The sequence below is a fragment of the Artemia sp. Qi Xiang Cuo genome, chromosome 12 (genome assembly GCF_049724085.1).
Source record: "Artemia sp. Qi Xiang Cuo chromosome 12, ASM4972408v1, whole genome shotgun sequence".
Taxonomy (NCBI): domain Eukaryota; kingdom Metazoa; phylum Arthropoda; class Branchiopoda; order Anostraca; family Artemiidae; genus Artemia; species Artemia sp. Qi Xiang Cuo.
In genome coordinates, this window is record NC_142805.1 from 23,858,192 (window position 1) to 23,873,289 (window position 15,098).

At 35.0% G+C, this 15,098-nt stretch overlaps 1 protein-coding gene across 3 annotated transcripts in view; it reads right to left on the minus strand.

The window, feature by feature from the left end:
* The window catches only part of LOC148945908 (5-hydroxytryptamine receptor 1B-like), a 229,068-nt gene that overhangs the window by 14,678 nt on the left and 199,292 nt on the right, over nt 1-15,098 (minus strand). For all 3 annotated transcript variants that reach the window (XM_089097811.1, XM_089097812.1, XM_089097810.1), the window contains exon 2: nt 9,208-9,361. In XM_089097811.1, coding sequence (XP_088953937.1) covers nt 9,208-9,359 — 152 coding nt within the window. In that variant the 5' untranslated portion in view covers nt 9,360-9,361. The remainder of the gene's footprint in view (nt 1-9,207; nt 9,362-15,098) is intronic.

Consider the following 15,098-nt stretch of genomic DNA (forward strand, 5'->3'; position numbering starts at 1 on the left):
CTTTTAATGCCTCCACCTTAAATTTTAAGCTGTAGAAGATTTTACTATATACGCTCACGCTACAGTGCCATTATTTGACTACCCCTCTGACATACCGTTCATCATTCCTAAGGCATTTCAGACATTTCATGTTAAAATTTTACATTCAATCCAATGATTCAACTTTTTGACGTGGCAAGCCTATCATGATGCTCCACAAAACATCCCCACACCACCACAGCATTAAAAGCCTACCATCCACGTGGCAAACCCCTTCGTCACCCTTAGGACTCTTTCAAGCCTTTCTCAACGAAAATAAGCCTGTGAATTTAAATTCAACACTATATTTTTTTGAAAAGTGAAACTCGGCATTTCATTACCAGAACGTTAAACTCCAAGCAATTCACACCACAGTGCCATTATTTTACTGCCTCTCTGACATCTCCTTCATCACTCTTAGGACATTTTTCGGATGTTTCTTGTTAAAAAGTATTCTTCAATCTATTGATTCAAGTTCATTCGCAAGCCTAGCCTTTCATAATAAACCCCAATAGCCAACCCGCCACCACGGCATTACACGCCTGCACCCTACCATCCACGTGACATAGAACAGCGGAACTTGGTATTTCATCACCAAAACGTGATACTCCAAGCAATTCACGCTACAGTTACACACTATTACTGCTCTTCGGCACCCTGCAACACCCGCCATCAATATTTTAGGTGTCTTCTAGCGTTTGAACACCCTCAATGGATATAATTTCTATTGCTATTGCTTTCCAACGATTCCGAGCCCTGTGCCACACTATTACTGCTCTGCAGCATCCCTCTGACGTCACATCACTATTCCTAGGACAATTTCAGACATTTCTTGTTAGAAATTATGCTTTCAATCCAATGATTCAAGTTTTTTTCGCAAGCCTGTCCCCTACCATCCACGTGGCATTGAACAGCGAAACTCAGCATTTCTTTTCTATAACGTGAGACTCCAAACAATTTACGCCATAGTGCCATTATTTGACTGCCCCTTTTACACCTCCTTCATCATTCATAAGACGTTTTCAGACGTTTCATGTTAAAAATTACACATTCAATCCCTTGATTCAAGTTTTTCACGATGCCACCTTATCATAATAACCTCCAAAACACCCCAACACCACCAAAGCTTTACACGCCTGCCATCCACTTGGCACACCCCATCATCACCCCTAAGTCATTTTCAACCTTTTTCACTCCAAAATTAAGCTTTTGAATCTAAATTAAACACTATATTTACAAAAAAAGCGCCACTTGGCATTTTTGCTAGAATGTGACACATCAAGCGATTCGGGCCAATTTGTCGTTATTTTACTGCCCCTCTGACACCTCCTTCATCATTTCTAAGAGATTTTAGCACATTAAATGTTAAAAATTACACATTCAAGCTGATGATTCATGTTTTTTCATGGGGCAAGCCTATCCCGATACTCCCCCATAACACCACACATCCCACAGCATTACACGCCTACCATCCACGTGGAACACCCCTCATCACCCCCTAGGGCATTTTAAACCTTTTCATCTTGGAAATAAGCTTGTAAATCTAAATTAGACACTATATTTTTTGAACAACGGAACTTGATTTCCTAAGAAATAACAAGTTTTTCCTTAATACAAACAAAAGTTTAATTAATCCTAGCAAATTTTTCGTAGAAGTAGCATGTTCTTCTTAATAGTTAGTAGCAAGTTTTCCGTCAAAGGTAATAAATTTTTCATAGAAGTAACAATTTTCTACCAATGGCAACAAATTTCTCTTAGACCTAGCAAGTTTTTTCCAAAGAAATTCTGACATAGCCTCCAAATACATCTTATAAAATACAAAAGTTCAATCATAACCCAGAATCATTTATACAAAGTGAGACTTCTTTCTCGTCGTTGAAAAAATTCAGAATTGAACTGGAACTTTTTCTCTTCATTGAGAAAATTCAAAATTCAAGTGGAAATTTTTTCTCTTGTCTGGGAAAAATCTAGAATCGATGTATAAATTTTTTCTTCTCAGGAAAAAAATCTGGAACCGGAGTATATCTTTTTTTCTTTTCCATAGAAAAACCAGGAGCAGAACTTGTACTTTTTTTTCTTCTTTGAAAAAAATTAAGAATCAAAATTCAACTCTTTCTCACCTTTGAGAAAAAACAAAATTGACGGGGAACTCTCGCAAAATTAACTCGTGAAAATTGGGAGTTAAAGTGGAACTTTTTGTCTTCTCTGGAAAAAATTCAGAGTCGAAGTATAACCTTTTTCTCATCATTGGGAAAAATTCACAATTCAACATAACAAAATTTTTCTTGGATGTAACAGGTTCTTCTGAATAATAACAAATTTTTTCTAATAGTAGCAAGTTTTCTGTCAAAGGGAATAAATTTCTCTTAGAAGTAAAACTTTTCTGTCAATGTAAACAAATTTCTCTTAGAACTAGCAAGTTTTCCACACAAATTCTAACATCGCCTCCAAATACTTTTTATAGAATACAAAAATCTATTCATGACCGAAATCATTTCTACAAAGTGAGACTTCTTTCTCATCTTCGAGAAAACTCAGAATCGAAATGTAACTTTTTTCTCATCATCGAGAAAATTCAGAAGATAATTTGAACTTTATTTTCTCTTCATTGAAAAAATTAAAGTGGAACTTTTCTTTTCTAGGAAAACTCAGAGCTGAAGTGCAACTTTTTTTCCTTTTTCTGGAAAACTTTACTGAAAAAAATCAAATGAATTTACTGAAAAAAAAAGTAATCTTAATTAATTTTGGATTTCTGAAAGTTATAAAAGTGAAAACATTAAAAGAAATTTTCAGTAAAGTAAAAATTATAGTCTGGCTTTTAGAAAGCATGGGGTTTACAACCCTACTCATATTATTTTCTGCTTGTTTTGTGTCTACCTCTGTTATTTATTTTAATTTCTGTTTGTTTTGGGTTTCATTTATTTATTAATATTGATTTTTAGTATTTATATGCTTGGTAGATTATTTAATTCTATTTTTGTACATTTTTGGTTTAATCGAGCACTTTACTTTTTTTTTAAATTTATTTTTTGGAAAAAGTTTTTTTTAATTAATTTCTGTTTGTTTTATATTGACATAGCCTTTTTCAGGGAGAAAGACTGAGCCTCTTCTAAATTTAAATAGCCATCCCTTCCATAAAAACCTTAAATACCCACTGGGAATAACTTAAAACCCTTGCCCTTTATCTCCGGGGTTTGTTTCTACCTCAAAAGCCTTGTTGTATTATATTTAGACTATTTGGAATATAATGGCTATCTCAAAACTTATATTAAATACATTTTGGGACAATATGGGATGTTTGGGGTGGAGGGGGATAACTGCCCTCCGATCACATTGACTCTTAAAGAAAGCACTAGAGCGTCTGATTGCCAATCCAATGAGCCCCTCCGAAGTTTATTTGACCAAGTCTTCTATAAAAACCTTTTATGTCTACAGGGTATAACTTACAACCATTGCCCTGAGGGCTGGGGGGATTTTTGTCCTCAAAAACATAATTTCCAGACCATTCTAATACGCTGAACAAAAAGGCTAAATCAAAATTTTGATTGTAAGTGCTTAGGGAAATGATGGGCATGTGGGGCATTTGCATACTGATCACTTTCGACTAACAATAAAGGCACTAGTCCTCTCAATTTCCAATCGAATAGGCCCTTATTGAAGCTTCTACGACAAAACTTTCAATAAAAACCTTATATACCCCAAGGGTATAACTTACGACCCTTGTCCTGACGGCTATGGGGGGAGGGTTGTCATCCTCAGAGACATAATTTACAGAACTTTCAACTACGTTGAAATAAATGGCCATGTTAAAATTTTGATCGGAAATGTTTGGGCAAATGATGGGCATGGTGTAGGGCTCATTCTCCCTCCGGTTACTTTCGATGATTAAAAAGGACTATAGCCCTTTCAATTTCCAATCAAATGACCCCTTTTTGAAGTTATTACGACAACGCTTGCTATAAAAATATTATATGCCCCCAAGATATCTACAATCTTACCCCTGAGGGCTGTGGGGGGGGGGGGGAGCGTTGTCATACTCAAAACATAATTTCCGAAACCTTCAACTACGTTCAATAAAATTACTATATCAAAATGTTGATCGGAAGTGTTTAGGAAAATTATGGGCGGGGGGGGGGGGACTTCACCCTCCAGTCGCTTTTGACAATTAATAAGGGCACTAGCCATCTCAATTCCCAATATAATGAGTTTTTTAGAAGTTTCTACGACAACACATTCTATAAAAAAAAACCTTATATGCCCCCAGGGCACAACATTAGCCCTGGGGGCTGTGGAGGGGGGGGTGTTTGAAATACTAAAAAACTTAATTTGCGGACCCTTCAACAACGTTTGGTAAAATGGCTATATTAAAATGTTGATCGGAAGTGTTTGGGGAAATAAAGGGCGTGGGGGGGGGAATCAGCCTCCAATCGCATTTGATTATTAATAGGGGCACTAACCCTCTGAATTCCCAATTAAACGAGCCCTTTTGAAGTTTCCAATACAACATTTTTTATAAGAACCTTGTATGCCCTCAGGGCATAACTTACATCCTTTGCCCTGGAGGCTGTGTGGGGGGTTTTCATCCTCAAAGACATAATTTCTAGAAATTTGAACTACGTTGAACAAAACGACCATCTCAAAATTTTGATTGAATATGTTCTGGAAAATAGTGGGCGTGAGAGGGGATTAGTTGTCCTCCAATCGCTTTCGAATATTAAAAAGGGCACTAGCATTTTCAATTTCCAATCGAATTAGCCCTTTTTGAAGTTTCTACGACAAAACTTTCTGTAAAAACCTTATACCCCCCCCGAGCATACCTTACTACCCTTTCCCTGTGGGTTATTCAGGGGGGGGGGGATGTCATCCTCAAGGACCTAATTTACAGGACTTTAAACTGCGTTGAATAAAATGGTTATCTCAAAATTTGATTAGATGTGTTTGGGGATATGGTGGGCGTGAGAGGGGGGTTTGTTGCCCTTCAATCACTTTTGACTATTACAAAGAGCATTTCCCCAAGTACATCCAATGTAATTTTTAGATAGCCATTTTGTTCAAAGTACTTGAAAGTTCTGGAAATTAGGTCTTTTGGGATGCCTCCCCCCCATAGCCCTCGGCGCAAGGACTGTAAGTTATGCCCTGGGGGCATATAAAGTTTTTATTAAGATGGTCGTTGTAGAAACTTCAAAAAGGACTCATTCGATTGGAAATTGAAAGGGCTAGTGTCCTTTTTGGGAATCACGCCCACCATCTCCCCAAACACATCCAATCCAAATTTGAGATTGATATTTTTTCAACGTAGTTGGAAGTTCTGGAAATTATGTCTTCGAGTATGAAAACACCCCCCCCCCCCCAGAGTACTCAGGGCAAGGGTTGTAAGTTATACCCTGGGGTATATATGGTTTTTACAGAAAGCGTTGTTGAAGAAAGTTCAAAAAGGGCTCATTTGATTGGAAATTGAAAGGACTATTGCCCCTTTTAATAGTCGAAAGTGATTGGAGGGCAACTAACCCCCCTCTCACGCCCATCATTTTCCCAAACACATCCGATCAAAATTTTGAGATAGACATTATGTTTAACTTAGTTCAAAGTTCTGGAAATTAGGTCTTTGTGGATAACCCCCCCCCACAACCCTCAGAGCAAGGGTTGTAAGTTAGGCCCTGGGGGCATGTAAGGTTTTATAGAAAGTGTTGTCGCAGAAACTTCAAAACGGCTCACTCGATTGGAAATTGAAAGGGCTAGTGTCCTTTTTAATTAGTCGAAAGTGATTGGACGGCAACTGATCCCCTCTCACGCCAACCATTTCCCCAAACACATCCAATCAAAATTTTGAGATAGCCATTTTGTTCAACGTAGTTGAAAGTTCTGAAAATTGTGTCTTTGAGGACGACAAACCCCCACACCCCTCAGGGCAAGGGTTGTAAGCTATGCCCTGGGGTATGTAAGTTTTTATAGATAGCGCTATTGTAGAAACTTCAAAAAGTGTTCATTCGATTGAAAATTGAAAGGACTAGTAACCTTTATAACAATAGAAATTGACTGAAGGGCAACTAATCCCCCTCTTACGCCCACCATTTCCCCAAACATATTCAATCAAAGTTTTGAGATAGCCATTTTTTAACGTAGTTCAAAGTCCTGGAAAATAGGTCTTTCCTCCCCCCCCCCACAGCCCTCAGGGTAAGAATTGTAAATTATTCCCCGGGGCATATAAGGTTCTTATAGAAAGAGTTATAGTTGAAACTTCAAAAAGGGCTCATTCGACTGGATATTGAAACGGCTAGTGCCCTTTGTAATAGTTGAAAGTGATTGAAGGACAACCAACCCCCCTCTTACACCCACCATTTCCCCAAACACATTCAATCAAAGTTTTGAGATAGCTTTTTTTCATCATAGTTGAAAGTTCTGGAAATTAGGTCTTTGAGGATGAGGATGACTGTTGTTAAAGCGAAGGGAAAGTAAGTTTCCTATGTAAGGGTTTCAAACAAGGCGGTTCTAATGGTGTATTTTTTATATTGATCTGAGTCTATTTTTAGGAGTTATGGGTTATTATGTTTCTTAACATTGGATGTGATCGTCTCTTACTAGGTTTCTAGCTACCGCTGCAACCCGGACAAGGTTTTAGCTATATCCAATGAAACTTACACAGATCCCATTTATAATGAACGGTATCGATCCTTTATGTACAAGACTGAACTTGGTGAAACTTTATATTTAAAATCATCATAAAGAATAGATTCTTTTGATGTATATATTAGTATCAAAATACCGTTATTTAGAGTTTCGGTTACTATTGAGCCGACTCGTTCTTACTATACACTTCGTTACCACTAACTGTTTAATTGTTATACCAATGATTGCCTTTTAGTGTAATAAGCTTGATGAAACTTATATATTGAAAATCACCGTAAAAATCCAATTCTTTTGATGAATGTATTGGTATCAAAATTCCGTTTTTAAAATTTCGGTTACATTGAGACGAGTCGCTCTTATTGTACAGTTTGTTATGATGCTGGCTTCTAGGAATGTTAGGTTTTATTACAAACTTTTAGTGGGATTTACTGTAATTACTAGTTTTCAGCAATATCCGATGATTGATCCCTTGTGTATTACCACGCACTGTTTGAAAATGTCATTTCTTGCTAGTTTAGGGATGGTAACTATAATCTAAATTAGTCTTAATAACAAAATATTTAGTTATATATGCAAATGTACTTTGTGTGTCTATTCACAACCATCTATAGGGATTCCAGGCAAATTTTCGGTTACTCTGGGCCATGTTCGTCTTTTTCTAGATTGCAGCTATCGTCAAAACCACGATTTACATGTATCGGTGTTTAGTTATATAATTAAACCTTTAAAATATAAACCTGGAAAAACTGAAAACTAAAACAAACTCTATTTTAAAATGCAGTCACTATTAACTATAGGTCGTCCTTTAATGTAAAATGGCGTAACGAGTTAATTGAAGCAAAAGGAAAACCAAACTAATTTTAAAAGTTTCAGGTTTTTTCTGGTTTTAATTAAACAATGGAAATTATTGATCATACACCATAAATATTTTTGCAGTTTGCAGTTAAAAAAAATTATTGTATCTAAAATTTTCAGGAATTATTCTAGTTTCAGCTGACAAATAAGATTTTCTTTTTCAAGGAATCAGGCAACTAAATAAGTCCAATATACTCAATGGATATTTCTCCGAATGATCTTTTAATTTAGGAATAGTAAGAGACAATCTGGCTACAACCTATGATTATGTTGTCATTGATCAATCTTTAACATTAAATTATATCTGATGAAACTTACATATTCTGCATTTATGATAAACCATATCGATCCTTTATGTAACCCCCGCTAATATGCAAATATACAGCCCAAATTTGTTTCTAAAGTAACGAAGAAACAAATAATGAAACCGGTTTGTCCTTGAAATTTATGCATCGTAAACTTGAGTATGTGGCGTATAATACACAAGTACCGAAATTTTTCATGGAGAGAGAGAGCCGGATTTCACGGTATTATTTAAAAACGATCAGAAATTCAATTTAAAAAAACAAGTTTTTTCAACTTAAAGTAAGTACCAACATCAAAACTAAAAAAGAACAGAAATTACTACATATATGAAAGGAGTTGCCCTCATCCACTTTTTTTAAGTTTTGATGTTGCTCCTTACTTAACACTGTAATTACATGAGATGTGCACTGTACTTACATAAGAAATATCATGGCTTCGAAAATTATAGTCAATAAAAATCTTGACATAATATATCCAGTTTCATCAGTTCACATTTTTATGCGGAGGGGAGTGTTTGTGAAATTTTGTCAGTGACGTCACCATGATTTTACAACGAGGGATATTCAACAGAATTATCTTCTTTGTTTTGTATGATGTCATTTATGGTTGTAACATATTATATTTACTTTTATATATTATGACGTCATGTATCAATATAAAAGCATGCAAAGAGTCAAGTAATCTCAGTGTGACAAAATTACAAAGTGGAAAAAGCCATGGCTTTTTCTTAATTGGAATAGCAAGAGACGACATGGCTGTATCCTACGATTATGACGTTATTGATCAATCGCTAACAGGAAATATTAAATTTTTCCTTTTTAAAAATAATTTGTTTTAATTAAAAAAGGTACCCGATTAATTTCCTGTAAAATTAGCCAGTGAATAACTCTCTACTATGTTCCAGTGCCAAGCTATCTGTGGAAGAAAAAAGAAAAAAATATGCCGTTTAGGCAGAATGCTGTAGTAGGTGCCAATTTTCTTGATTTTCAAGCCGATATATTGCCGATACCTTGCTGTTCAAGCCAAGGAACATAAAGTTGCCTATATAGAGGCTTTGCACAAGGCGGTTCTAATGGTATGCTTTTTGTTTTGAGCTGACTCTTTTTTTTAGGAGCTATGAGTTTTTATATTTCTTAACGATGGACGTGATAGTCTCTTACTAGGTTACTAGCTACCGCTGCAACCCGGAAAGAGTTGGAGGTTGATGGGATGGCGGTACTCTTTATGGACAGAATAATTGCTGTTCGTTTTGAGCTTTAATTTCATTCTTTACTTTTATCTAAAAATATATTTTAATGTTTAATATTTTCATGATTAGGACCTAGTATTAAATAAATATCGCTTTTAAAGCTAAATCTGGTTGATGCGGTTTTAAAGCTAAAAAATGACAAGTTAACCGACCTGTTTGAAAGGGTTCTTAGAGATGGTCTTCGGTAAAAGACAGCCAGTACGATTGAGTTGGATATCGTTCCAAAAACTGAGATAAAACAAAATAAAACAAATCCGACTCCCGTTGCAAGCCAAGTATTGTCCTGATTCTCTTCTAAAGTCATCCCTAAAAGAAAAATAATTATAACATACCCATTTACCCATTGAAAAAAGTGTATTCATTTGTAAAGGATTATCGTTTAATATTCTAGATTTTGAATAATCTGAATGTTTTAGTCCGCGTCTTTCAAGAACTGTTTCTTTTTCATTAAAGTTTGGATTTTTTTTTTCGTAAAGGGTATATAAAAAAACAGTAGGTTACTTTTTTGTGATAAAATTAACCTAAAAGTCGAAAACGAAAAATATGAAAGTTTTAACTTTAGTGCAATAAGGACAGAAAAATTAAATGTTATATTTGAAAAGTGTTTCCTTAGGAAAACGGACGGCGATTCTTGGAATTCGTAATCTAGCTCCTTCGAGACTTGTTTTTGTCAGCCAAAATTCAGCCCAAGACATCACTAGCGAAATTAAAGACTACTTCTGCGTGCAAAGGTAATCTAGAAATGAAAAAGAATAGCATGACAGCTCAGTTTCTTTGCTTTTGGGGTAAAAAAAACTGGGGGGGGGGCATGACTCGGGGATTTTCCTTATAAAGGTTTGAACTGCTTCAATTAGGTTTTGTAATTTAGCTAATTCAAAAAATTCTTTGTTTAATTAGCCAAACTAATAATATAAAAAAAAATCAATAGCCCAGTTATAGGTTGTTTTGTATTGCCAAAGTAGCTTAGAAATTACAAAGAAACTCACTCAACACTTTGTTCGGGAACTTTTGGGGCAGAAAAGCTTAAATGGGAATCAAAGATTGTCAAAGGCATCACCAAAAGATTTAAATGGTAATATTCTCAGTCTGTTCTTGTTCTACAAAGGAGAAATAGTAACAGAAGCAAAATTGAACATCCAAAAATTCTGGAGAAAAACTATTTAAATACAGAAATCATGGCAGTATCTAGTGGGACTTCAGGATCCCCCACCCCAAAAAAATAATGTCCTACTCGTAAAACGTAACAAAATACATAGGCCTACACAAAATTCTTGATGTGTTTTTTAAAGTTTTTTTTTGTGAAACCCATCGAAAAAACTCCCCCGCCCCCGCGAAAAAACACCCTGGATACCCCCCTGATGGAATTTAATTTTCCTATTTACATTCCGTTTATTTGGTATTTATTTGGAATATAACTTAACTTTTCATATTTAGCCATTCATTTGTTTATACCTTTGGTTGATTTTGCAATATTCAGTTTTGCTGATTTCATTGGATTCAGAACACAATTTCAGATACTGTAGTCAAGGTCCCTTCCCAACCCCCGCCCTTTACGCTAGAGTCTTATTGTGTTTTAAAAATAATTATCGTTCCAATTCAATGGTTCTTGCGATTGACGATTTTTTCTTAAAGAACTGAGGCAAAAAGTCAAACTTTTGCGTAAAGGACAAGGGCTTGATAAAGGGCAGCCCCCTTATATACGGAAAAATTTCCGGTCATTTCAACTTTTGAGGTCGCTCTTTACTTTTTTTGAGCAAACGTTTTTTTTATTCAATTCATTTTAGGCTTCATATAGTAACGTAATGGGGTGTATAATTGGGCCCCAACTATAATTGTGGGTGGTCGATGGGTCTTTATGTTGGTGGGGTAAACCGGGGGATGCATTTAAACCTAAAAAAACGAATCTGTATAGTCACATTTTTTTACTCTGCTTGAAATTTATAGATATCGACGGTTTTTTTTTTTTGGGGGGGAGCACTAGAAATAAACCTCTTACCCCCCCCCCCCCCTTGTTCTCAGGGATATTTTTAGACTGCTCCTCCAGGTGTGATAGTGGCACAATACCGGCAGGGTGATATTGGCCCTATGATATCAGCCAATCTTTGTCTGTATAACTTAAAAGATTATATTCACATACTTACTGACACAAAAGGGGAATACTTAAAGGCACAATAGAGGCTATTATGAGTTCCGCCATGAATTTTACCCGGGGAGGGAAGGGTTAAAGAACTAGCCTTGATAACTGTGGAAATGATGTATCTATAATTGATTCCTGGCAATTCACCCCTCCATACCAATAAACACTTAGAGGGGTGCATTTGTTTAGGGATGACCGACTTTTTCGTTTTAATTAGTTTGGCTTTTGATCAAACTCATTGAGACCGACTTATCTAACACAATGGCCATTAAACTTGAATAAGCAGTATTTTTAAAGTATTGTAAAACTAGTGCAAATAGCAGTGCAAACAGCAGGAGACTGAGGAGGCGCCAGCCCATCATATACAGAATAGTCATTGTCCGTTTGATAAGTTTTAATGTCACTCTTTACTTTCATTTGAAAAAAATAGTTTTTTATTTAATTAATTGGAGAATTTATTTTTTTCTTTTTTTCATTTTCAAACTCTCTAACTGTCATACTTCAGTGCCAAATCTTTCCTTCCGTTAAAAGAAAAACAAAGAAAAAAAAGAAGGTAAACCATGTAAAAACAAAAAAAAAATGAATCGAGAATTATGATAATTCGGAAAAATTAGCCAAAAATCAATGAGACTCAGATTAAATTTAAGTTGTTATTTAAAGGCCTTGGAAAAACTTAAAAAGTTATTCTCATAAATAAGAAGTTTGTAGTTTCAGTAATTATTTTGAACTTGGAATGCAAGCTTTTGTTTACGGAATCAAGTCATTAGCTAGGTCTAAACCTCACAATTGTCGATATAAATCCTATTACACCTCATTTGTTGAAACAATCAGGAAAACGGAGCAGAACTGATTCAATAGTTACACCTGATTTGGTGTTAACTAATGACTGCATTGATTCTGAGTAAGTAATGAGCCGATTACGACTCTGAATAATTTTCTCGGGATTCAGAATAAATCCAAAGCAATCCAGACAATAAGCTTGATGTTTTCTAGTCACTTTTCTATCTCCTTTGAGAATAAAAAGGTTTGTATCTTTTTTTCCGTTGTCAAAGATTTCTAATAAATTTTGCCATTCGGAGTCGTATAATCTAGACAACTGCAATTTTAAATTTATAGAATTCAGAACAAAATGAGGCGTGTCTAATGAATATTTAAAATGTATTTTTATAGAAAATTATGTTCCCTTATAACGTTAGATATAAAAGAACGTTTACATGAAAAAAATATGCTCCTTTATAGCATCAGACATAAAAGAAAGTTCACATGAAAAAAAAAATGACAAAATACGATAAATAATAGATCTACAACAAGGAATTAACCACTTATTAATAAGAAATATTAACAAAGGATCCGTTTTACCTCGAAATGTTTTGAAAAGTAAAATATACTTTCTTACCAGCAGCTGGAGAATTTTTTCGTTAAAAGACTACCAACTAATACCCAGTGTGAGTAGCCTTACCTTACTTACCTAACCTTACTTATCTTCAGGCCAGTTCAGTTCAGTAGCCGCTTCCGTCTCGTATACTTAACCTCGATAATTTTTTTTTGTTCGCAAGTAAATATGACGCCGGTTTTGTTTTCGCTTAGGTTTTTTTTTATTTATATCAACTTTAATTAGATAAACTATTTTCTGAACAAGAATATTAGTGGTAGTGAGTTAATGGAATGACAAGTCAAAAAAGTAGTGGTAGTGCTTTAGCGAATAAGTTTCCCAGTAAGTCAAACTTAAAAAACGAATATATAAAAATTCAAGCCAAATTTTTCTTTGGAGCGGAAATCATACAAAGTTGATTTTTTGAATAGTTATGAAACGTAAAGCTCTTCACTGTGTCTTCAAAAATTTTTTTTTGCTTGCCTGTCTAGATCCGTTACTCAGAATTAGTTAAAACCCTGGCCCTGCATTTTACAAGATGGGGCTATTTTCTCTCCAAAAATAAAGAATAGTGCGATTGGGATAAGAATAGAGAAAGGCCAGTTTTATATTTATAGAAAGCCCAATTTTTGATAACGAAAGAGAGGAGAGGTCTGTTTTTCCCTTTTTTTAATGATCGTTTTAGGCAATTTTAGCCATGACTTTCATAGTAGTAAACCCTTAGAAAAGTAAGCCTAGAAAAAAGAAAACCCCTAGTCTAGCAGTCGCCAAGGTTTTGTATTTAAAATACATTTGATGTATTGTAAATAAGTACATTCTGATCTCTGTCTGAGGAAAGTAACAACACAAGAGGGAACACTCACTCAACACTTTATACGCAAACTAAGATTAATTTAAAAGTGATGTAATAAATCAAACAGTTCGTGGTAACGAATTGTAAGTAAGAAGCAACCCGGCTCAATGGTAACCAAAACTCTAGAAAACGGGTTTTTGATACCAATAGATACATCAAAAAGAATCAGATTTCAATGTTGATTTAAAATATATAACTTTCATCGAGTTTAGTACTACCCATCAAAAGTTATGCGCCTGAGCAAATTTGGCTGATTTTCGAAAAAAGGGGGAAAGACCCCCTAAAAATTATGGAAACCTTGATGAAAATCACACCATCATATTCAACGTATCAGAAAATCCTACTGGAGAGGTTTCAAGCTCCTATCTACAAAAATGTGGAATTTTGCATTTTTTGCCAGAATTGTTGTTGGAAGCCTTTATACTGAAACACGAATTTCGTCTCTTCAAAATTAACCTCAACCTAAAAAAAATCTAATTTTTAACGTAAATTTCAAATAAAGGAGATTTTCATAATCACCGTCATCCAGTACCCTATTCTAGACATCAAATTTGTTGTTGTTTGCCTTTACATGGAAACACAAATTTCACCTCCTCAAAATCAACCTCAACATAAAAAATTGTAAATTTTAATTTTACGTTCAAATAAAAATAATTTCCACAATCATCGTGATCTATTATTTTATTCCAAACCTCAATTTTGTTGCTGTACGCCTTTATAAGGAAACACGAATTTCATCTCCTCATAATCAGTCTCAACCTCAACAAATATATTTGTGAAACAGCTAAATGAGCAAACTTTGCATATTTGGAATCAGCTGATTTTTCTGAGTCGGTTAGTAAGTAGAGGAGGGGGTACCAGCGCGACGATCACCACGTGGTTTATGGTTTTCTCAGTGAGAATGAAAAAACAGGAATTTTCTCACTTGAAAAAACATGAATTTTGTCACATTTATGGTTGTTTTAATGGATGGATATGTGTGTTGTTCGATTTATTTGATGCTTTTATTGGATGTCAACATCAAATTATGGATGTTTTATGGCTTTTGTCAGTGAGAATTTGAAAAACATGAACATTGTCACATTTATGGATGTCAACAGCATTTCATGTCTGTTTTATGGTTTTCTCAGTGAGAATGAAAAAAAAGGAATTTTGTCACATTTATTGATGTCAGAAGCAATTCATGTCTGTTTCATGGATTAAACTGAATTCTCATGACTTTTGGAATAAAATTTCGTTAAAAAGTTTTCTTAGGTGGGGGAGGGGGTCAGGCCAAAGAAGGAGGGTCAAGGGTCAGCTCACATGATTCATCACTGAAATGTTTCGGGGGAGGTGTATCAGGTCATGGAGGACAATGGGAGTAGAGAGGGGTCAGGAGGTCGTGACCCCACCACGTGGTTTATGGTTTTCTCACTGAGAATGAAAAAACTGGAATATTCTCACTTAAAAAAACATGAATTTTCTTACATTTATGTTTGTTTTCATGGATGGTCATGTTTGTTGTTCGATTTATTTGTTGTTTTTCTCGGATGTCAACATCAAATTATGGATGTTATATGGTTTTTGTGAGTGAGAATTTGAAAAACAGGGACTTTGTCACATTTATGGATGTCAACAGCAATTCATGTCTGTTTTATGGTTTTCTCAATGAGAATGAAAAAACAGGAACTTTGTCACATTT